The sequence below is a fragment of the Piliocolobus tephrosceles genome, chromosome 12 (assembly GCF_002776525.5).
Source record: "Piliocolobus tephrosceles isolate RC106 chromosome 12, ASM277652v3, whole genome shotgun sequence".
In the NCBI taxonomy this organism is placed as follows: domain Eukaryota; kingdom Metazoa; phylum Chordata; class Mammalia; order Primates; family Cercopithecidae; genus Piliocolobus; species Piliocolobus tephrosceles.
The window spans coordinates 110,504,927-110,530,096 of NC_045445.1; the positions used below are offsets into that span (position 1 = coordinate 110,504,927).

At 36.5% G+C, this 25,170-nt stretch overlaps 1 protein-coding gene across 1 annotated transcript in view; it reads right to left on the reverse strand.

Moving 5' to 3' along the window:
• Positions 1-215: 215 nt before the first annotated feature.
• Positions 216-25,170, reverse strand: part of XK (X-linked Kx blood group) — a 44,984-nt gene continuing 20,029 nt past the window's right edge. The window contains exon 3 of the mRNA XM_023202620.1: positions 216-4,705. Within this exon, the coding sequence (XP_023058388.1) occupies positions 3,879-4,705 (827 nt within the window). The 3' untranslated portion in view covers positions 216-3,878. The remainder of the gene's footprint in view (positions 4,706-25,170) is intronic.

Below are 25,170 nucleotides of genomic sequence, written 5' to 3' on the forward strand. Positions count from 1 at the left end.
ACAATCAGAAGAGTTTTCAGCAACCATGGACTGTTGCTGTTCTGCAAGGCAGAATCTTAGCACTCTCAAATTTCTCAGCCTACAGAAGTAATTTCCAGGTGAGTTCATACAACTATAATCAGTTACAATGAAACTATTTTAAAATTTCTGTTTTAAAAATAGTCCCTCAAGTAAAAAGGTCATGTAAGAATTGTATGAAGAATGCAATACAAGGAGAAACTGAAAAATTAATTTATTATATGAAGAAACATAACAATATTTATTAGCATCAACGACTGCAGAGAAGCAGTCAACAAAAGCTCATATCCACAATGCATTGACTGGTTAAGTACTGGCACATTCACTCATAACCACAGCACTAATGTTTTAAGGTGGTTTCCAAAGAAATGTTGTATTTGACAATCAATTTTAATATATATTTTCCCATTTACAAAGCTGAAAAGATTAAACTCACATCCAAATAATGCCTTGAATCAGCATTCAAGTTGTAAAGCACAATTATCAAAAGATGTTGCTATATCCTTTATAGAAAACTATACTAAAATGATAAATTCATTTGCCACCAGAAAGCACTTTCTCAGATTCAGTGGGTCTTTTCCTTCCAAGTGCCATGTGTTTGAGTGCTAATTTTTGTAAGCAACTGGTGGTAAGAGAAAGGGCACCTGCCGAGAAGACCAAAGATTCACATATTCACTCAGGAACTCATATGAATGACACTACTTATTTCTTTTCAAACAGTAAAAAAATAAAAATAACCTGCTTATGGATTTGAATAACTATAATAACAACTCTATAAATATGCATAGCACTTAAAAACATCAAAGCATTTTCACATCTATTATTCAATTTGATCTTTCTGATAACCTTGTGAGGTAGGTTGGACAAGGGTATTATGGGGAAACTGAGGCATAGAGCATTTAAGTTGTAGGGCTGGGCAGGGAAGTGCCAATCTCTACACTGGTCTGCCTCCAGTAATGAGAAGTCTAAACATGTTTGATGGACTTACTTCAATATATTTTGAAGACATACTTCACCCCCATCCAGCCGAATGATAGCAATTCAGTTGGAGCAGCTATCCTGACAAGTTATGGGATGTAATTAATTAGACAAAGTACCGAGTAATTTAAAAATTGAAATTATAACTGAAAAACACATTTTAACTCCAAACACATGAGAAAAGTTGCTGGTTTGTTTTATGCCTATAGGACAACCTAGCTATGCAGTGTGAACTATACTTTTGCCAATTCAGTAATATAAATAATTTAAAAACAAAAATTCTCAGTTCGCCATGGCTTATGTTTTCACCACACAGAAAGAAAGTAGTGACATCCCTTCCCCAAAGTGAATGGACATACATGTGCCCAAAGCTGGGATACCTGTGTATCAAGGGTTAAAACTGACAAAATACCCAAATGAGTTATCAAACCTCTGTCCTTATAAACGTGTGCAGTGGGCTTTAGGTGTCTGACAAACCAGCACTGTTAGTTTGGTTTGGGATCACTCATGTTGCTCCCCTATCTTTTAAATTAAAGTGATTTAAAATGTATTTGAAGGTTAAGATTTTGTAATGGTTTTTGAGACAAGCTTCCAAACCAAAGCTGGAAAAAATAAGTCTCTCCATCCCTGTCTAATTCTTAACATGCCTAGTCAGTGGCAGGCTGGTGGTTACTCCCACACCTCACTCCCAAGGCCTGAGGTGGAGGCATTTCAGGTGAAAAGGGAGCACTATCACCCCTACCATTTGCCACTGCAGAGCCTCAAGGCAAGAATTTCTTTCTCACAAAAGCTTGAAAATATTTGGTGTCAATGAACACAAGTAACTGGTGTGATACAAAATATACACTGGGAATGACTAAAGAATGGCCTTACTGCTCTCCTAATCATTATAGAGCCCTTTTGTTAATCAGGAAAAAACAAAAAATGATGTATTAACACAGTAACTTTATTTTATTCAAAGTCATTATATATTTTCAAGGGTGTTTTATGTATTACGATTGTGTATCTATGCACATATGTGATTACATGAAGAGTACATGAAAGTATATGTTGTATGAAGTATTTTGATTATATATGCTCACTATTTCAGGCCTATTAAGAATAGTGCAAGTGGTAAGTGATGTGTTGGGATGGAGAACACAGTCTTGAGTGTTATTCTTATTTGGTTAAAAATAGACAAAAAATGATCTACTGTCTGGACATCCCCACAAAGTTAAACCACAAATATTGGTAAATCAAAAACATTTCAAATGAGAAAAACTAAAATTGAGGCTCTATAATTTAGGAGCTTATTGATGTATTTCTATGAACTCTATAAATATTAAACAATATGGATGTCTTGTGAAAGAATATATACTGCTTTCTTGACCTCTGAATGTAGTGGAAACTGATTACCAAATTGCATTTTTTCCTGTGTGCATGAAATTACTTAAAAATTTGACACCAAGAAGAATTTAAAATGACAATTATCCGAAGTGTTAATGGCCAGATAAACACGTTTTGTAAGTTAACACAGAGAAGTGAACCCCTATTCCATGTGGTAAAATCGAGTCCATAAATAGAGTCCCTTTTGTAAATTTCTCAGGCTTTAATATTCATTCTAAATTGGTGTGATCTTTATGTTCACCTGTTTTCAAGTATTTCACTTTCAAGATTTTAATGGTAGAAATAATGGCACTAGATCTAGGCATTTTTCCAAGATAATTGAGGATATGCTACCCAATCGTCTTTTATGAAACAATTAGGGTCTCAGATTAAAGGAAAAATTAAATAGAACATTAAAGGGTGTCAGAGGATAAAACTGGAGATCTTTATCAAATTAACTCACAATTATGACAAGTCAAATTGCATTCCATGAAAGACAAAACTTTTCTGGTCATTCCATCTTTATAATTTAGAAAAAGTTTCTGAAGTCAATCTCTAATTACAGGTGGTGGTGAGGAAAACACTCTTCCTTCAAATAATGAAAATGAAAATTCCCTATACACCTGAATTGGGTGAGAGATTTCTGTGGGGCTTTCTAAAAAACCCTTAAGTTAACCAAGGCAACTCTTCTAAAATGGTCCTGATAGGCAAGGAATGGGGAGGCAGGAGTAAGATGGTAAGAATTCTACTTATATAAGCCTACATCATTTTGATGTTTTAACACCCCTCCTGATCCAGAATTTCATCAACATATCAAAGAATCACAACTTTCCTAAAATTCCAGGGCTTCCATAGCCAAATTTATCACTCATTTCTCCATTCATGGATGCTAAGGGACAAAGTCTCCAAATCTAGGCTCTTGAATCAATTAGAGACAGCATGCCAGGGTGGTTACAGTTGGCTATGTACAAAAAGCCCTAATGAGATGAAAATGAAACCTCTATCTATTCAAAAACCAAACTTGAACAGCCCTCCCTGAAAGCTCTGACAGGAATGATGTTGCTGATGGCAAAACCCTAGTAATCTTTTTTGGTCACCAGGACAGCTCTTGGGTGAAAACTATGTTCAGGGATCATAAAACTTCAGGTTACCCAAACCAGCGGTCTGGAAAACTAGAGAACAGGTAAGCCCCTCTCCTCATTCCACCTAATGAATCTAACCAATACAATTCAGATTTCAGGGGTAACTTGTCAGTGAAAAGGCCAGTAATGCCTAGAAGAACATAACATGGTTACCTGTGAACTGTGATGTCTTGGGTTGCCCCTTCAACACTCAGAGGTTTTCCTGGCTTCTTCCCATAGTTCTACATACCCAAGAGCTCTATAAAGAGGAGCAGCTCACAAGGAATTAACAGCTAACTTCCTGCCTTGTTCCCTGTGTAGGGCTCATTATTTGTATGAATAACGGGTATCAAACCCAGAAAATAATATGCCTGTGCCCTGAGACCTTGGGTCCCATTAAGCAGAGCAGAGATTTTCAGTATTCAAGAACTGACTAGGCTCAGGACTTGTTTTACTGCTAGAAGGTGTCTCATCTCTATCTCTGGATGACTGTAGATCTGACTTTCCTATTGGCTCACAGGGTTTTTGCCGCCTGCAGGCCCAGCAGAAACACCTGAGCCACCTCTGAAAGCCTTCAGAAACACTGGAGGAAAAGAGCTTTTTGCAAGGGTGGAAGAACTGATAGAATACAAGCATGAAGAGAATGGCTGTGCAGTACCCAACAAGCAGCTGCAGGACCAACAGAGGTGCGCACACATACATATAGATGTCAGTCTTGAAAAGATACCACAGGAGGAGGAGGATGGCATTTTCAATGAATCTCATCATGTAATACACCAGTAGCTGGTACCAATTATGGGACTTGCTGATGAGGTCAGGGCTGTCAATTTTCAGCTGTACAGCAGACCAGCAGAACATGTTGATACCAGTATAGAGTAAAGTTAGAAAGCATAGTACAATGGTGGTTCCCACCCGACTGAGGGCCTTCTCTATGTTCTCAGGGAATGGGGAACCACTGCACCAGAAGAGGATCCAGGGGTACAAGAAGAAACTGAAAAAGTTGATGAGAATTATAACCACCACCCAGGTCTTCAGGACGGAGGTAAAGAGGACCAGGACTACAACTCGAGTGGCAATCTCAAAGCTCCTCCACAGGAAGATACAGACATAGGCCAGAGGCTTCACTTTGACTTCATACTCATCGTACTTGATTTTGATGGCTAGGATGTTGCAGCGCAAGGCTCCATACACAATGGACAACAGGGATATGGTCATGAGGAGACCTGGGGAGAAAAGAGAGAGTATCATCAAGTCTCACCTCTACTAGGAATCCTACTGCAGCAGACACTCTGTCAGCACCCCACCCACATTCCTTGAACTCTTCTGTTTTATGTGTACAGCCTGACTTCCAGTTGTTAGCATCTGCCCACTGTGCTTGAGTATGTTTTCCAGACTGCAGAAAGCTGCTGCATCCAGATGCCTGTCAGGCTGAAGTGCCATGAATTCATACTCCCAGGAGCTCCCTCAATGCCCCAATTCTAGCCCAGATTAAGAGTTGGAATACAAGTACTATGGCTTCCCCACCCATTAGATAGAATATCTCTGAGGCATGTGTTCTATGCCATTTCCTAGTATTTTCTCATTGGATTAACTTCTAGTCACCCATGGTGAGAGTCGTCTAATAGTTGTCTCCCTTTATTGGCTGCCTTCCCTTCCCCGCCTCATTTCTCTTCTCCCACACTCCTTACATCTTCCTTCCAAAATATAGGCACTCAAATTCTTCTCATAGGGTCTGCTTCAGGGTAAGTCACACTAAAATACATTCCTGACCTCATCTGGGCCTGTCTGAATATGTAGAGTCCTTTATATGGTGTGTTTTATTTTCTCAATTGGCTTCTAAGCTTCTGGGGAATCAAGACCGACCAACCAAATCTGATATTTCCTCTTGATGTCCCTCAGCACATACCAGCAGTAGATATACAAACAGTAATAAGTTGCTCAGTATGTTCCTCTATATCTGCAGGTTCTTTTAAACTGATACACTGACTATAGAATACTCACTGTGGTTGCATTCTTCAATTCTGTAGGGAATTGAAGAAATGAGAACTTCACTGTTACTGAGAGTCAACCTGTCTTGGGATGAAAGTCCTTAGCATTTCAAGAAGTCTCAACTTCACCTGTTTATTTCTTAAAATGACTTATGGGTAATGGGTTTATCCAGTTTATAATAGAAGCAGAAGTTTGGGGAGACAAGATGTAGCTCATTTAAATGGAAAGTGGTATTACATTCCAGAGCACAGCACTGTTGGCCTTGAGTTGTACTATCTAAGATATATGATGCCAACCCATAAGTAGACTGTGGTCAAAACTGAAATATAATCACTTACTATAGGCTGCCAACATCTCTAAATACTGGCACAAGGAAGGATGGGAAGCAGGGCTATGAGTTAGGAACCGACAGCCTGGCTCTCATTTTATTCTTGTCTCACCAGTTTACGCTGAAAAAATGGCAACCTCTCTGGGTTCTGTTTTCTCACTCATAAAATTGAGGTAATACCTTTCCATGCCTGCTGCTTCATTTTTAAAAAGTATCTTGAAATGTTTATTTATTCATTTTAATAAACTTTAGAGTAGTTTTAGGCTCACAGTAAAGTTGCGCAGAAGGTACAGAGATTTCCCATATATTCCCTCACCCCACACAAGCATATCAACAACCTCCAGTATCAACATCCCCCACCAAAGTGGTACATTTTTTTACAACTGATGAACCTACACTGACAGATCATTATCATCCAAAGTTTACAGTTTACATTAGGGCTTACTCTTGGCATTGTACATCCTATGGGTACATTGGACATTATACATTGGACAAATGTATAATGACATGTAGCCACCATTACAGTATCATACAGAGTAGTTTCACTGCGTAAAATTCCTCTATTCTCCACCTATTCATCCCTCCCTAGTCTCCAACTCCTGGAAACCACTGATCTTTTTATTGTCGTCATAGTTTTACATTTTCCAGAATGTTATATAATTGGAATCATACAGCATGTGTGGCCTTCTTAGGTTGACTTTTTTCACTTAATAATATACATTTAAGTTTTCTTCGCCATATCTTTTCATGACTTGACAGCCAATTTCTTTTTAGTGCTGAATAATAGTTCATTATCTGGATATACCATAATTTATTTATCCATTCACTTGTTAAAGGACATCTTGGTTGCTTCTAGGTTTTTACAGTTACGAATAAATTTGTTATAAACATCCATATGTAGATTTTTGGAGGGGCATAAGTTTTCAACTCCTTTGGGTAAATACCAATGGGTGTGATTTGTTTGCTGGATTGTAGGGTAAGAGCATGTGCATTTTTTAAGAAACCTCTCAACTGTATTCCAAAATGATTATACCATTTTGCATTCTCAACAGCTATGAATGAGAGCTCCTGTTGCTCCACATCCCCACCTGTATTTTCTTTAGTCAGTGTTCTGGAATTTTGCCAATATATTTAAGGTGGACAACATAATATTCTGATATACATATATACTATAAAATGATGACTATAGTCAAGCTAATATATCTATTACCTCATATAGTTACCTTTTCTGTGGGAGAACACTTAGCAAATTTCAGGTATTATTAACTATAGTCACCATGCTGTATATTAGATCTCAAGAACTTATTTATCTGACATAACTGAAACTTTGTATCCTTTGACCATCATCTCCCTATTTCCCAGACCCATCCCTGCCCCTAGTAACTACTATTCTATTCTCTGGTTCTATCAATTTGACTTTTTTAGATTACACATATAAATGAGATCATGCAGTAAATTTCTTTCTGTGCCTAGCTTATCTCACTTAGCAAAATATCTTTCAGGTTCATTCATGTTGTTGAGAAATGGCAAAATTTCCTTATTTTTCAAGCTTAATGATATTCCATTCCAATAGGTATATAGTAGTACCTCATTATTGTTTTAATTTGTATTTCCCTGATAACATACAATGTGGAGTATCTTTTCATATGCTTATTTGCCATCTTGTCCATCTTTGGCAAGGTGTCTGTTAAGGTCTTTGGCCCATTTTTTTAACCTGATTGTTTTCTTATTGTTGAGTTTTAAGGGTTCTTTGTACATTTTAAATAACAATCCTTTATCAGATAAGTCTTTTGCAAATATATTTTTTCAGTCTGTGGTTTGTCTTTTTATTCTCTTGACAGTGTCTTCTGCAGAGCAGTAATTTTTTATTTTAATGAGTTCAGCTTATTAGTTCTTTCTTTCTTTCATGGATCATGCCTTTGGTGTTATATCTACAAAGCAATCATCAAATCCAAAGTCACCTAGATTTTCTCCTATGTTATCTTCTAGGAATTTTATAGTTTTGTATTCTGTATTTAGGTCTGTGATCCATTTTGGGCTAATTTTTTGTGAAGGGTGTAAGGTCTGTGTCTAGAGTTTTAAAAATTATCATTTCTCCATTGTATTGTTTTTGTTCTTTTGTCAAAGATCAGTTGACTGTTTTTACGTGGGTCTATTTCTAGGCTCTCTATTCTGTTCCACTGATCTATTTGTCTATTCTTTTGCCGCTACTACACTGTCTTGATTGTTGTAGCTTTATCCATGCCTGATTCTTAAAATTCAATTCCATGTAATTCTGTCCATGTAACATAATTGTCTCTATCCAAATGTACAATTTAAAATGCATAGGGATAAATGTTTTTCTTATTTAAGTTATGAACAAATGGAAAAACATCTATATTTGGTAGACATAAAAACTCTGAAGCTTTGGTATTTATTTGCCTGGAAGAGAAGTTCATTCTTACTCAAAGCGTCAGTTTTTCTCATAGCCTTTTGGCACTGACTTTAATTAATGATGTCATTCACTGGAAAGACTGGAACCTACTAATCAAATTTAAAAGGTAGAAACACGATTACCTGAGTTGACCAGGGAGTAACTGGACTAAGTTATTTTTCCTGAGAGGCTAATTCAGTGGAGCATTGTAAAGCAGAACATATTAGTGATATACTTTGTGTATTACTTATACATGTAAGTGTGGTTACAAATTTCCAAACTCTAAGGATCCAGTATTAAATCATTTTTTCATAGTCCTTATGTTTTCTCCACTATAAGAAAAATACTTTAAGTGCAGAAGATGAGCTAAACACAAATTATTACAATCTAAGTTAAGTAGTCACACATGTACAGTATTTATATTGTTATATTTATGGTATTTTGACTCCAAAATATTTATTGCTTTAAGCAATACTATGGCCCACATAATTTTTTCTAGTATCTATCCATTTTTCTCTTGTTCAGTCAATTATTTCCAAATTACATCTTTTTCTCTATCAAGAGAATTAGGCAATTATTACCCAGTTGGTGCTTAGTAGTAATCAACCACAGAAACCTTCTGAGAATGCACAAAAAAATATTTTGAAATCATTGGTTTTAATCATCATTCATACTGTTGGGTACTCACTACAAAATGTCACAGATAGAAATGGGGTCAGGGAGGGAGACACATTTGGGAGACAAGAAGCTTGTACAAAATGATTCCAACGTACATTTCCAGCTCTAGAGTTAAGCTGTCATCTAATGAATGACGAGGATGATGCTCATGCAAATACCTACTGATTCAGACTTAAATGGAGAAAAGTTCCCTGACAATATTTCCCAACCTTATCTTCACAGAGCCAATACAAAAGGGGATAAATTGGCAGTATTGCCTATTTAAGTGGCATTTCACAGAAGTCTAACATTCCCTAGTAATCCTAATCTCATTTCCTAGGTGTGTGTATGGATGGAGGCATTTTGCTGTTTTCATCATTATTAGAAGGGAAGACATTACTTTAGGTAAAGCTAAAAGGCAGGCTTTGGCAATATTTCAAACCCTTGGCACACTCCTAAAGCTTCCTCCTACCCAATTCCAGCCAAATGAACTCTTTCCAAATGAACCTTCCTAATTCACAGAGAAACTAATTGTCACTAGGCATGGATTTGTTCATTCCCTGACTTAACACCAAAAACTTAATCTCTATGTAAAGTTATGGAGAATATTTTCTTTCCCAGAATTCCTTTTAGGAAAGGAATTCTATTTATAGGACAAGGGAACAGTTTGACTGTTGCTTTAGAGAGATAACATAAGCTGCCTATAAGATGGAGGATGGTAGATGGTTGCTTTCTGTATTATGGTTACTCTCTGTAGAGAGTAAATCTTCAGTAAAATGACTGAAATCATGAAATGCTTTTGTAGAATAGACTTTCCAAAAAAATTAGTGAATGACTTCAAAGAGGAAACTGGGGAAGCCAAAGTGGATATGGAGTGCAGTGGCAGAGGGAAACTGGAGGAAGTTAGCACAGCAAGCTTCTGAAAATTAGAATTTTCAACAGATTTCTGAAAGACAGTAATTTTTACCTGTTTTCTTTCAACTCAGTGAACAAAGAGTCTTTCTTATGATCTGGAGCCAGGATCTCCCCACCTGCACTACACTCTATCACTTGCCTCCTCAAAAACTTTGCTATATCAATTATCATCTTTCCCTTCGAAATTCTCAACTACTCCCTTAATCCTGACTCTTTTCCCCTAGTGTATGAATCTGCCTATGTAAGCTGTATCTTAAAAAAATTCCTTCATTGGTAAAAACACATAATTGTTGAAGACATGTGATAGATGCATGGGGGTTCATTATAATATCCTCTCGATCTTTTTGTATGTTGAAAAATTTCTATAATAATGAGACTATAATTCACATACATTTAAAGTGAACAATTTAATGATTTTTAAATATTCACATATAAGTGTAACCATCACCAGTCAATTTTTAAAAGTTTTCATCACCTCAAAAAGAAACCCCATACACTTTAGCTATCAATTTTGCCCCCACTGGTCCTAAGCAACCACTAATACACTTTCTATCTTTAAAAATTTCCCTATTCTGGACTTTCATATGAATAAGATAATAGAACATGTGGTATTGGGTGACTGGTTTCTTTCACTCACCATAATGTTTCTAAGGTTTATCCATGTTGTAGAACGTATCAGTACTTCATTCCTTTTAATGGCCAAATAATATTCCATTGTATGGATATACAAGACATTGTCCATCCATCAATTGATAAACATTTGGATAGTTTCTACCTTTTGGCTATTGTGAATAGTGCTGTTATGAACATTCATGTGCAAATTTTTGTGTGAACATATATTTTCTTTTCTCTTGAGTTTATAGAAGTGGAGTTGCTAGGTCATATGGTAACGTAATGTTTAATTGTCAAAGGAACTGCCATAGTGTTTTCCAAAGTGGGTTGCACCATTGTACATTTCAACCATTAGTCTATAAGGATTCCAATTTTTCCACATCTTCATCAACATTTCTTATTATCTAACTTTTTTATTCTAGCCATTCTAATGGGTGTGAAATTGTATCTTGTGATTTTGATTTGCAATTCCCTGATGACTAATAATTTCCAGCATATTTTCATGTGTGTATTGGCCATTTGTATATCTTTTTTGGTTGCTTTTCATTCTTAACTATGAATCAAACTCATAACAGAGTTCACATTGCTCTAAAGGTATCCCAAAAAGTGTGCCAGAATTCAAAGCCCAGATCTGCACAGAGTAAATATATATTATAGAATAAAATGTTAAAAATGCTCAACATCACTAATCATCAGAAAAATGCAAATTAATGCCATAATGAGATATCACTTTATACCAGTCAGAATGGCTATTATAAAAAAGTAATAAAATACTTTTTATAATAAAAAATTATAAAATTATAAATATAAAATTAAATATAAATATATAACATATATAATTAAAATTAAATAAAAATATATAAAAATATAATTTTTTATTAAAAAATTATAAAATTAAAAAATTATAAAATAAAAAATTATTAAAAAGTAATAAAAATAACAGATGTTGGCAAGGATGGGAGAAAAGGGAATGCTTATACACTGTTGGTGGGAGTGTAAATGAATACAACATCTATGGAAAACAGTGTGAAGATTCCTCAAAGAACTAAATAGAGAACTACCATTTAATCCAGAAATCCTACTACTGGGCATCTACCCAAAAAAAAAATAAATCATATTAAAACGATACCCGCACTCATATGTTTATTGTAGCACTATTCACAATAGTAAAGATATGGAATCAACCTATGTGTCTGTCAATGGATGACTGTGTAAAGAAAATGCGATATGTAATGGAATACTACTCAGTCATAACAAGAGAATGAAATGTCTTTTGTAGTAACATGGATGGAACCAGAGGCCATTGTCCTAGGTGAACTAACTCAGAACAAGAGTCAAATACCATATATTCTCACTTAGTGGGAGCTAAATAATGTGTACATATGGACACACAGTGTGAAATGACAGACACTAGAGATTTGGGAGGATGGTAAAGGATATGAAATTACTTAATGTACATTAAGTACAATGTACAATGTACATTATTTGGGTGATGGATACACTAGAAGCTCAGACTTCACCACTACGCAATAATTTCACGTAACAAAACTACTTGTACCTCTGAAATTCATACAAATAGAAAAAAGGAAAAGAAAAAACGGATAAAGTATTAGTCTTGTGGCCATCAACAAACATTTAAAATGACAAAAAAAAGTACAATTTCATTTTCTCATGCTTTTTGAATTCCCTAAAAAAGGCATCAAAAAGCAAATGATTTCCATGCTAGCATGGCAGATTAGCTTGTTTAATCCATTATTTCTGTCAAGAACAACTAGGCAAACATCTGTTCAAAGACATCAGAGATCTTCTAAAGCAGTGAGTACTCCTGGAGCTAAGACCTTTGAAAGAAAAAAAAAATCTCTAGAGAAAATTCTGAAGCTCTTTTTCCCTCAAGACATTTTCCCAAATGAAAGTGAATACTAAGAGACAAATAATATGAATACAACTTATAGCAATCTCTCAAAGCCGGTGGGTATGGGAGCAAATATTGACATTCAGGCCCCATAATGATCCTGGTATACACCCAAAGCTTTCTGGTAGAAACTCAAAGGACATCAGGAGTTAGGGTGACTGGAAAGAGATTAAGCCCTCTCAAAGACTGATATAGGTTTCAACCATCTCAAGTCATTACTGAGTCAAGGTGATCTGCATCTAGTCCATCTGGCTGCCATAAACAAAAGCAAAATCTTCCTGGAGAAAGATAGTTCATGCAGAGCCTCAAAATTTCTCCAATTTTTTCTTACAAATACCTGGCATTAAATTAAAAATAACATGGTATGCCAACAACAAAAAATGACCAAAATCCAAAAATAATAATAGATAATAAAAATAGACCTATAGGAGATACAGATTTTGTAACAATCTGACATGGACTTAAATAACTATAATTTATATGTTTTTAAAATTGTGTAACAAAATTGGGAAATTATCAGAGACTGGAAACTATTTTAAAAATTCAAATGACAATTCTAGAACTAAAAAAAAATACCGTAATTACAATTAAGAAATCAACAGATGGGTTTAATAGCAGATTAGATACAACTATAAAGATAATTAGTACTCACTAGAAGGTAGGTCAGAAGAAAACACTCAAATGGAGAAACAAAAAGCGTTAAAAACTTATGGTAGAGTGAAAATGTCCCAGATAGAGAAAAAGAGAGAGAGAAAGAGAGAGAAAAGAATGGCTCTGATGCAATGTGTGAAGCAATAAAGGCTGAGAATTTTCTCAAACTGCTAAAATATCAAACCACAGATTGAAGAAATGCTACAAAACTCAAGTAGGATAAATATGAAGAAAACCACAACTAAGCATATCATGTTAAAATTGCTGAACACCAAAGTCAAACAGAAAGTCTTTAAAAGCAGTCAGAAAGTATAAGTAAACAGATGAACTTCAAAGGAGTAACAATAATGACAGAGGATAGTAGCATCTCAACAGAAATAATGGAAGCCGGAAGATAAATGATAACCTAAAAGTAGGAAGTAACACAGTCCCAAAGATGAAGGTAAAATAAATACATTTTCTGTCAAAACAAAAATGAGGAGAGGGAATTTGTCACCAGCAGATCTGCACTAAAGGAGAGATGCTAAAAGTAGTATTTCAGGCCCATAAGAAATGATCCTATGTGGAAGCATGGAGATACAAGAAGGCATGAACAAGAACCAAAAGGGTAAATACAACTCAGTTTTGTAATGAGTGAAAATACTTGAACAGTCTTTTCACACATGTGTATGCATGCACACACAGACACACACACAAACACACCCCCAAAATAGCCACTAAGGACATGAAAAGAAAAATAGTTAATTATTCATCAATAAATGCAAATTCAAACTACAATGAGATACTACACACCTACTTCATCACAAAAAGTAAAACCAAGTGCTGGCAAGGATATGGAGCAACTGGAACTCTCATACACTGTTTATGGGAGTGTAAAATGGTAAAACTGCCTTTGCAGTCTCTACTGAAGCTAAATATTGACATTGCTTTTGGTCCAGCAGTTCTACTCCTGCATATACATGCAACAGAACTGCATATATATGTATACTAAAAGGCCAGCATGAGGATATTTATAGAAGCATTATTTGTCATAGTCACAATCTGGAAATAACCTAAACATTAATCAAAAGCAGACTGTATCAATACATTGTGGTATATTCATACAATGGAATATTATACAGCAATGCTAAGGAACAAACTTCTGTTACAAACTACAACATGGATAACTTTCATGAATACAGTGTGAGTGAAAGAAATCAGAACTCTGATTCCATTTACATAAAATTTTAAAACCCAGGAAAAAATAATCTCTGGTGTGAGAAGTCTGCTTTCTGCTTAGTGGTTACCTTTGGGGGAGGTGGGTGAGGAAAGTAACTGAAAAGAAACATAAGGAGTCTTTTGGGGATTCTGATAGTCTTCTGTTTCTCACCTTGGATAGAGAACTACATGAATAAGTTTACTTTGTGATAAATCAATATTTGCCCTTATGATGAGTATAGTTTTCTGTGTGTCCTTTATACTTCAATAATAATGTGTTTGAAAAAATTAGGTACACTATTACTATACTTAGTAGGCACTCAATAAATGTTTATTAGATTAGAATTTTTAAAGGCAAAAAGGACTATCATTTCATTGTTATAATGGAGTTCAGATATATTTTTCCCTACCCTGGCAAAATGCCAAGTAGAAAATAGACATGACATAAACCCCTACTTAGATTACTACAGCAAAACTCATTCTGCAGATATAACCAGTATGATGCCCTAGTACCATTAAAAGAAAATTCTTAAAGTCTTAGTGACTAAGATCTCACTGTTACCAAAATCTCTCTTGAACATCTGTCAGTTTACCAGATGTTTAGCCAAAAATTGAGGACTTTTCCTTCAATACATATTTATATCTTGTCCTCAGAATTGTGAGAACAAATACTATGGCCCATCACTCACAACCCACATGACGTGATTATAACTGTATATTCTATAATCCTTAGAGATCCTGAGTGATTTTGTTCTTTTCTCCCAGACGTATTTCGATTTCTTGCCTAAGGACCTGGATGATAAGATCTCTTCCAGTGCATCTTTCTTATGCAAAAAATTATTGCACTCTTATTTCATGCCAAGGGACTATTGTAAGAATTTTACAGCTATGAATCACTTAATTCTAACAATCCTATAAAGTAGATACTGTTATTATCCTCATAATAGAGATGAGAAAGTGGAAACATAGAGATGTTAAATAACTTCCCAGAGATCACTCAGGTTAACAGAGCTAGAATTCCAATCTAAGTAGTCTTGCTCCAGAATCGTAGCCTTAACCAGTAGGCTCTTCTGCCTAAATAAATACAATTAGGTCTATTTCCCTAGCAGTGGTCTCAATTCCACATTTTATCTCTTTTGTTACATAAAGGCAGGAAGGAGTCCGCTACCCTTAAAACTGCTCAGGACCTCAAGGAGTCTGGATAATCCACCAAGGGTACTTTGAGGATTTGTTCAATTCTTCCTTGCTTCCACTGAGCCCAAATTTCATGTCTGTCTTCTATTATGTGAGTATTTCATATGTAAAGACCTTCTGAAATCATGCTGGTTAGGCACCCGAGCATGGGTAAGCCTCACCGTGCTAAGCTGGTTTCTGAGAATTGCCTCTCAAGGAATAACCAATGATCAGAGAGAAGTGGGGGCAGAAGCAGATCCTGCTATCTGCCCTAGCAACTTGTCCTCCTCCTTCCTTATCATCCTGCCTCAGGCAGAGAAAAGGGGCATCAGTAAGTTGAACTACACCAAAAAAAAAAAAAAAAAAAACCTTCCTTTCGATAGCCAGATCAAGGAAGTAAGATCCTAGACTCATGTATGGGGCCCTCTATCAGCAAAATGGAAGAAGCAAAATGGTATCTAACAGCAAAATGGTAGCAAGACCACTCAGAATCCCAAGACAGAATTTCTCTATTCTACTGCAGATTTTCAGGTAGGGCAAGGCATCACAAACCCTCTTAAAATGTAGCTACTCATGTACAATGAACCTTGTAAATAATACAGCATGGCCATTAGACCCTCCATGACTGAAGCAATCTCTGTTTTGCCAACACTTGAACCATAGACACTCACAAATATTTGCATGAACATTCTTACCTCCACTAATCTTTTCAACTACCACAATAATCCTCAGTGCATTTTTCTTCCCATATCTATCTTTCCTTCCCTCTTTTCCAAATACTTTATTTTTTGTTCTTATTTTATGATCATGTTTGATATGTGTCCATGGTTGTAAACAACATGAAAGCCTTTTAGAAATAGGTAGGATAAAAAGAATGAAAAAAAAGTGGTTTGGACCTTGCGAGGATATCACTTCTTCTGTGTGTGATTATACCTACTCAGTGCCTCTAATTCTATGCAGCACTACCAAGACCTACTTACTTTACAGAGATGTGGGTGAGGAATCAGAAGGCCTATACTGGATACTGGATTATTCAAATAGCTATATAAGCAGCAGTTACATGTTTCACTAAACTCAAGCACAGCCTTGACAAGACACCCTTGTGTGGGGGTGGGTAGGAGGCATATGTCTTCCCACTAAGTACCACTAAGTAACTTCCATTCACTTGTGGCCACAAACTCCAGGAAAAACTCAGAGCCAACATCATGCCAAAGCCAAACCTAAGCAAAAACTCTTGGTGGGTGGATGGAAACATTTTCCCCACTGGCACATTTGGAGGTGGGTTTAATTTAGGAGGAATGAATATGAACCCACCTTCAAGTCTTGCAGACTTAATATAATCTTATAATAGGCATATACCATTATACAATCATATGGACCATTGTTTAGGCTGCTACAGCAGCTATGTATACTATATTGACTATAGCTGAAAATGACCTCTGGTGCAGAAAACCATTAAATGGAATTATTAGAAATGTAAGCCAATAAAGTAAGAAAAGTACCAGAGCATCCAATCTACTATCAGATATATACAAGCTATTTCTTTCCTGGATTTGCAATATGTGACACAGACCATAGATGGTCTGCAAAATCTAAAATATTTTTCTTCTATCCCTTTACAGAAAAAGGTTGGCCACCCTGCAATAGAACACTTTTCTGCCACAAAAATGAATAAACTAAGTTTACATTCATCAATGTGTATAGTTCTCAAAAATATAATGTTGACTGAAAAAAAATGCAAGTTTCAGAAAGTTATTTGCAGTGTGATAAAGTTTAAAGACCTACAAAATCAATATATCCTATTTATGGATAGAGTGCCTATGCAGCAAAGTTATAAATCATGCACAAGAATGATAAACTCTGAAATCATGACAAGGAAGACTCACAGGGTGCCCCAACTATACTCTAAATTTTATTGCTTAAAAAGGAAAAAAATACGTATCTAAAGCAAACATGTCATGTAAAGATTTGATAAAACAAAGAGGAAAAAAATATATATATACACACACACATATATATATATACACACACACACATATATATACACATACACACATAGGTATATATTTGGAAATATATATACATACATATATGTATATATTTAGAAATATATACATATATACTATATACCTATATAATGCTTTTCTAGAGAATCCTAACATACCAACAGAGCTATAGACTATTGAGCAACAATAAATGTTTTATTTAAACCATTAAGTCTTTGGTGGTTTGTTTTTGAGCAATAGCTAGCTGATACAGCAGAGACCTCTTACCCCCTTTCCAGGCATATAGCACCACAGTCTTTATTCACTCCAGGCTATTCCCTCAAGTCTCCCTCCTTCAGGAATATACAAATGAAAAACAGGCCTCAGTCGTTATGCTCATAAATACTCCTAAACTCCAGGGTACACACAACAAGCCATCTCTAAGGGAGGTAAGCAACTGAGATAGGCCTATGGGTTCCCAGCTTCATAAGTCAGGGAGTGGCTTGACTACCCTTGTTGCTAGCACCGTTCATCTTGAAATTCTACTTTAAGTGGCTTCTGGAAGGGAGGAAGTAACCTATCACCATAAATAAGTTACAGAAGATCCTATTCTCTTCTGCCCCTTCTCCCCAGGTAAGTCCTTTTAGAATTGGAAGGTATGGGTATGTGAGGTTGACTGTGGTAATGTTAGTTTGTCACTCTCAGAAAATCCTGAAAGAAGAAAACTGGACAGTCCTTAGTGGTTTTTTTTCTGAAGGTAATATATTCAGCACATGGGCCAGATGTCATTTCTGGAGGAAAATGAAAAGTCCCACTTAATTTCTTATTATATAAGAAATAATTTCTAACAACGAGTACTTCACCAATAGAAGTGTCTTTTGAATACTGACAGCTCCACTGCTGAATATAATCAAGCAGAGGCTGGTGGAATACCTTTCAGGGACACCGAATAAGTGGTTTCTACAGAGTGTGCAAAATCAAACATGATGATCTCTTAGGTCCCTTCCATGTCTAACATTCTCCAACTCCATGAGAAGCAGTGTTGGTTAAAACAACTAACATTGGGCCAAGAACTGAGTCTTGGTCTTGGCTTTGGGCCCTTAAACTTCCTAAACCTCAGTGTTGCAGATACTGGTGGGTCTCCAATTTAATTGGTATCCTTCCTCTCTTCTTCCTTAAAGGCAGAACTCTAATTCTGATTAGGTGCTGCTCACCCTTCCACATGTTCAAGGAAGATGATCTCAGGTTTGACCACTGGAGTAAATAAAGATTAATATAGACCAGTCTCCTAACTTATTCTGTGTCACAGACAAATACAAAAATTATACTATTTGTAATCTGTATTCATTGGGTTAAGAGGATGAAGCTGGTCTATCCACTCCAGGCCTTGCCCAGCTGTTCTGTAGGGTCAAGGATATCTACACCTCAGAGAAATCTGTAACTTCGTTTTCTATTCCTGTACCCAGAGATTGGTTTGGCATGGACATGTGACCCAATCTTGGCCAACGGAAATGGAATAGAATTATGTTGAAAAAAAGAGGCATTCTTCCCTCATAAAAAGAAGTACACAGGAAGAAACCTCCCTCTTCATCATGTCTGCATGTAATGTCTAGACCTAAAACTACCTGTAGATGTTTTAAAACATGGCTCCTGAAGTCCTGTGGAATACCACCCATCAACAAGTGGGGTCTATGTCTTCTCTTCTTGAATCTAAGATCATGTGACTCCTAAATAGGATCAAGCAAAAATGATTCTGGTTTCCAGGCCAACATATTAAGACACAGAAAACTTCTACTTCGTGTCTCTTGGAATCCTCACTCTTAAGATCTAGCTTCCATGTTGTAAAAAAGCCAAGAGAGGTCCACATGGAAAAGAACCAAGGCTTCCAGCCCTCAGCCCCAGCTAAGCAACCAGTATTAAACAGTACCAAATTGCCAGCCCCTAGTCAAGCTGTCTCAGCTGATGCCACATGGAGCAAGGTAAGCCCTGCGGATACCTACACAAATTACAAAATCATAAGCAAAAGAAATGACTGCTATTACTTTGAGTCACTAAGTTTTATGGTGGTTTGTTATGCAGAAATACATAATGGATACATAGTCCTCTTGCAATCATCAGGGGAGACACCAATAAGAAGCCAAAGAAGACAGATAAAAAGATGGAAAGTGCCTGGATCCTCAACACTGTTGTGCTAATAAGTTAGTCAACTGTAGGATCACTCTGCCTCTGAACTTATTATATGAGGTAATACATTTTTACAATTTTAAATTGCTTTTAGTTGCATATTCTATCACTTGCAATGAAAACATCTCAAATGATACCCTTACTTTTTTCATCTATGAAATTGAGATTAATTGGCCAGGCGCGGTGGCTCCCGCCTATAGTCCCAGCACTTTGGGAGACCCAGGTGGGTGGATCATGAGGTCAGGAGATCAACAGCATGCTGGCTAACACAGTGAAACCCCGTCTCTACTAAAAAACACAAAAAATTAGCTGGGCGTGGTGGCAGGCACCTGTAGTCCCAGCTACTCGGGAGGTTGAGGCGGGAGAATGGCGTGAACCCGGAAGGCAGAGCTTGCAGTGAGCCAAGATTGCGCCACTGCACTCCAGCCTGAGCAACAGAGCGAGACTCCGTCTCAAAAAAAAATAAAAAAAAGGAAAGAAAAGAAAGAAAGCAATTGAGATTAATTTAACTTCCCTGCCTAACTCACAAAAAATACTTTCCGTGATAGCAGTTAGGTTTTTTTTCAACATTCACTGACCTTACATTGAGCAGTCATACGTGTCAGAACTGGGCATGCACAAACGAGTAAGACAAAGACCCACAGCCACCCAGAGTAGCCCATGATCAATCACTCTCTCTTTTGCAACAAAAACTTATACTCATTGTGAAAGCATGAAAAACACAGATAAATGGAAAGAAAAAAAGTACCCCATATTCTCGCTATCTCAGGACAACAACTAATTGATATTCCAGTGTATTTCCCTTCATACTTTCTGAAGTTTTGTGTTTTGTGTTTTTCTGTGTGAGTATACACATGCAAAAAAAGATGATGTTATGCCAAAAGTTTATAAGCTTACATCACGTAAAGCACCACATACAAACATAAAAAGCTATACCTTCAACTCCCTCCTCACAATATTCCTCTATGAATATATGAATTAAAGCTATTATCATTAGATTAGTTCATAAAATACAGTTGATCCAGAAAACAGACAAAAAATTAAGTAAGGTTTTTTCAGAATCTAGCCAATGTGTCTGGCCAAGGTAGATCTCTGGGCAGCGACCTGATCAAACAGAAGACGACTGCATCAGGTTATCAAAGTTCAGAGAACTGTGGTATAAAATTAGACCTAAGAATCCTAGCCTATTTAGCCTTCCCCCAAATACAGCAGAAGTGAAATTGCAGGAGTGAGTTATTAAGAGCGCTTTCCTAGTAATCCAAGAGTCAATAAACACTTCTGAAATCACTAATTCAAACACCCTATCCTGACCACCACCTTCTACCCATCTGAATTGCTTGCTTAAGAGCTACTACAATTGTTTTTTTTTTTAATTTTTACCAAGTCCTCCAATGAAACAAATCCTCTATTTTCCCACATCCAGCTAAGAATACTTGGTACAAAACTTCATTCATTCTCTTGCACAAACCTCAAACATGCTTACCCTTCAATTCTGTCACATCATCTGTGACTGAAATTGTCCCTGGATGAACCTAGCTTTCTTTTTCACAGCTGCATATGCCTGGCCCACTGTGATTCAAATTATCATCTTTATTTAGATGACTACTTTCAAACTGAAGAGCTTGAGGCAAGCATCTGGGTGCAGGTGGTTCATTTGGGAGGTAAGCCTAGAAAGCAGAATGAAGGAGTTGGGTGGGAAGGGGGAGAGGGGAGGAAGCAAGGCTACTAAAAGACTACATTTTTAAACTGGTTACCACTGTGGCAAATGAGGCTCATTCCCACTGGAGATCCACAGAGGATTGTGTAAATTGTACCCCAAATTATCTAAAGGACAGAGAGGCTGAGGTCTTATCCATCAACTACCACCTCCCTTAGTTTGGGGTGGCCCCATGGGCATTACCTTACCCACACTTCTCATCAGTACCTGAGTTGCATTCCCTGCCAGAGGAGAAAGGCCTGTGACAGAAAGGAAGAGAAAGACTGCAGTGTGTGCTGCGACACATGCTCAAGATAGGATGTTGGCAACGTGCACAGAATCTTTCACCACAGATGCATGGACATATGTCTCAAAGCATCCAAAGCCTGCTATCAGCCTATGTATCTCTCCAGGCTACACAGCCATTCCTGCCTCCATACTAAATCTTAAAAATCTCTTATGGTATGTCTTCTTTTAGATGTCCCACAGACACCTCCAACTAAAAATGACAGAAACTGAGAGGAGTCAGAAACACATCATGGATTTAAACTTTTTGAGAGAATTTGCTGATGGCAACAGCATGGGGCTTCCTCAAATGAGTGATTTTGCCAATGGATGAGGCTGTGAGGAGCCCTGCCAGGCTCTGGAACCCAGGCATCAGCAATTCTTCTTGAATTTGGACATGTCAATTAGACTGACTGTCCCACCCCTAAAGAATCGGTGGCACTCAGGCCTGTGCACCGGCATTTCCGCATTCTGTGGGGCGATGTAACTCCTGTTGTTGTTGTTGTTGGTCTTGTTGCTTTTCAACTCCAGGATACAGGCTATCTGACAGGTCACTGACACATATTGCAAAATGCATTGTTCAACACAGGTTCAACCGTCTTCCCTCTCAAAATGTCATACAAGAAGTTTTGTTTCCAATCACATACTTATTTTGATATCTCTAAATAATCCTTAGTTGGTTCTCTTTTATTTTATTTATTTATTTTGCATTTTTAGTAGAGACAGGGGTTTCACCATGTTGGCCAGGCTGGTCTCAAACTCCTGACCTCAGGTAATCCACCCACATCAGCCTCCCAGAATGTTGAGATTACAGGTGTGAGCCACCATGCCTGGCCATAACATCTGTTCATTTCCTTATGCGTAAACAACAGGTTCACATCTGTATGAGCAACATAATTTTACCCTTTGAAAAATATATTTTAACCACTTTGGAAGTCATAACAAGATGTCCAACTGATTCACCTCTAAGAGTCAGGTAAACATTGCTGACAAGGAAGTGCACCTCGTGAGCAGTTAAACCCTAGGCATGTCCTTTCTTCGCTCTCATAGGTGAATCCAGAACACCAATAGAGCTTTGTTGACACCCTCATTTTCTCATTTGAAATCCTCTCTACAAATTTTGTGTTTCTATTTTGTTCTGGTTCACTTACAACCATTAAGTTATTCCCCCTTACCTTTGAGAGAAATGATTTGCAATCCGATTTTAAGGTCTAACAATCTGGAGATCTAAGTGCATCCATGGTTTAGAGAAATCTAGTCCCTATTGGGTGACGGGCAACGGAAAGTCTGGTTTGTCACCCTTTTTGTTAGTTTATTTTTCTAAGCTCAAATCACTTAAGAATTTCATGCCCTTTGACAGGAAAAGAGCTATTAAAATCTGGACTGGGGAGATTTTCTGATTTTGTGTTCAATCTTGATCCATGCCTGAAATTGAAGAATTGAAGCTACAAACTCTATTTCTATCTGTAGTTCTATATATCTGTAATATCCTCACTCTGATTGTACGAGTGTATAATGTTTTCCTACCTATGCACAGTATTAATACGTTAGATTATAAAGTCTCCCAAATTAAAGGAGTTCTATTCTGATTGGCATATCTAGACAAATAACTGCTTATATAAATTGAATATAACTAGAATTTCCTAAAATACGCAAATTGTACTATTGATTTTTAAATGTGTTAGTCTAAAAAATATATTATCCTAGAAACCAACTCAAAACCATTTTAAGAATTCAGATTTATATAATTTATGTAACTCTTTGGCAAATAAGACTAGTTTAAGACTTTGAGTTTAATGTAAACATCTCTGATTTATCAGTGTCATATTTAATACAAGCATATATTTTTATACTCTTGGGTATGTTTTTCCTAAACTTATACAGCTTTTTGATCAAATGAGCTAGAATTACTCCTGTCAAATATTTAAAATTACTTAAAAACTTAAATCTATTTTTAAGAAACTTGAATCACTGTTCTGATAAATTTGTAGTTCCATAGTAATGAGGTTGTGTAGTATGTTACCTTGAAGAGCATTTCCAAAATCTTTAGATAAATGAAGATCTTGGCTATTCATTGGCTTTCCAGATCATTTCTAAATAAGACAGAATTCTGAAAAATTGATCAGTAAGCACAGTTTTCATTTATACACCATTGCTTGTTATTCGTACATGCCACAAAGAAGCTTTATCTTTGGGTCTGTAAATGAACATTTTCATTTCTGCCACACTGTGGAATTAAATAAGGGAAGTATGTGGCTGGATAAAGCTCAATGAAGTATATTCATGAGATTGGTTAGGCTGCTAAAATGACAGAAATTCACAATTATCTACTCCCTGGTTTTCTTTTTGAAATACAAGTGGCTGCTTAAAAGTTATAATTAATACAAGTGGATGAGATTACTAGGAATCTCAAGAAAATGAAATTTGTATTATGGGCAAAAATGTATATTTCTGTTCTAAAGAAAAATGACTTGTTCCAGGATGGGAATGAGGAAGAATGGTGAAGGATAAAACCTGAGTGAATAAAGTAAGTTGTAGGAGGTTTGCAGAAAGAGTCTGAAAAGGAACACAATTTTGTGTTAACATTTTGCCAAATCTGGCTCAGTTTTGATGGGTTTATTTGTGAGACTGTCAGAAGTAAATAGTGGGTTATTTAGAAGCAAATATTTCATTGAAACAAATCTAGAATTGGTTTTTCTGTGAAAATGAGTTTTCTTGGAGTATTGGTCTGTTCTTAATAAAAGGTTGTAAAAGATTACTTTTGGCGTGTATTTGTTTCCTATAACTGCCATAACACATTACCACAAACACCGTGGCTTAAAACAACAAATGTTTGTTGTCTTAAAGTTCTGGAGATCAGAAGTCTGAAATCAGTTTGGCTGGGCTGAAGTCAAGGTGTCAACAGGGGCATGCTCCCTCCAGAGGATCAAGGAGAGAATCCATTTCCTTGCCTTTTCTAGCTTCTACAACTGCATTCCTTGGTTCCTGCCTCTTTCCTCCATCTTCAAAGCCAGCAGTGCAGCATCTTGTTTCACTCCTCACATTGTCTTCTTCCTCTGTGATCAAACCTGCTGCAGAACATTTGTCCCGGGCCCACCTGCATGACCTACAATACAATAATCTCCCAACCTCAATCTCTTTATCTGCAAAGTTCCATTTGCCATATAAAGTGACATATACAGGTTTCAGGGAGTAGAAACTGAATATGTTTGGGGTCATAATTTAGCCTAAAATATTACCTATGTAATCCTGCCCTAAAAGTAGGGATTCTGCATCTTACCACAATAACACTTTTTTCCCCTAACTTTATCAGGCCCTTGATTATTCTCTTCAAAAAATAAAAATAAAAAAGTTCTCTATTAAGAATGTATTAAGGTCTTTTGTATGTTTATCCAAATATTGTACTGTCACTTTAATTAACAGATAGCCAAGCTACAACCATTCATGTACTCAGCCACCCATGATCCTAACTTAATTCTCAAATATGCTAGCAATTTTGCCTTTCAAAATAAAATTCAAAAGTTTAAATGAAATAAAATGAAACTCTATAAATCTTTTACACTTAGACTTATCTTTGAGATGTCCAACAGAGTACCTAGAAAATAGGAAAGATTTGTTCTTTCACCTTATAAAAAGACAGATATTAGATAAAATTAGTTTTGCTGCTGTTAGTATTGATGAGTTGCGTGGA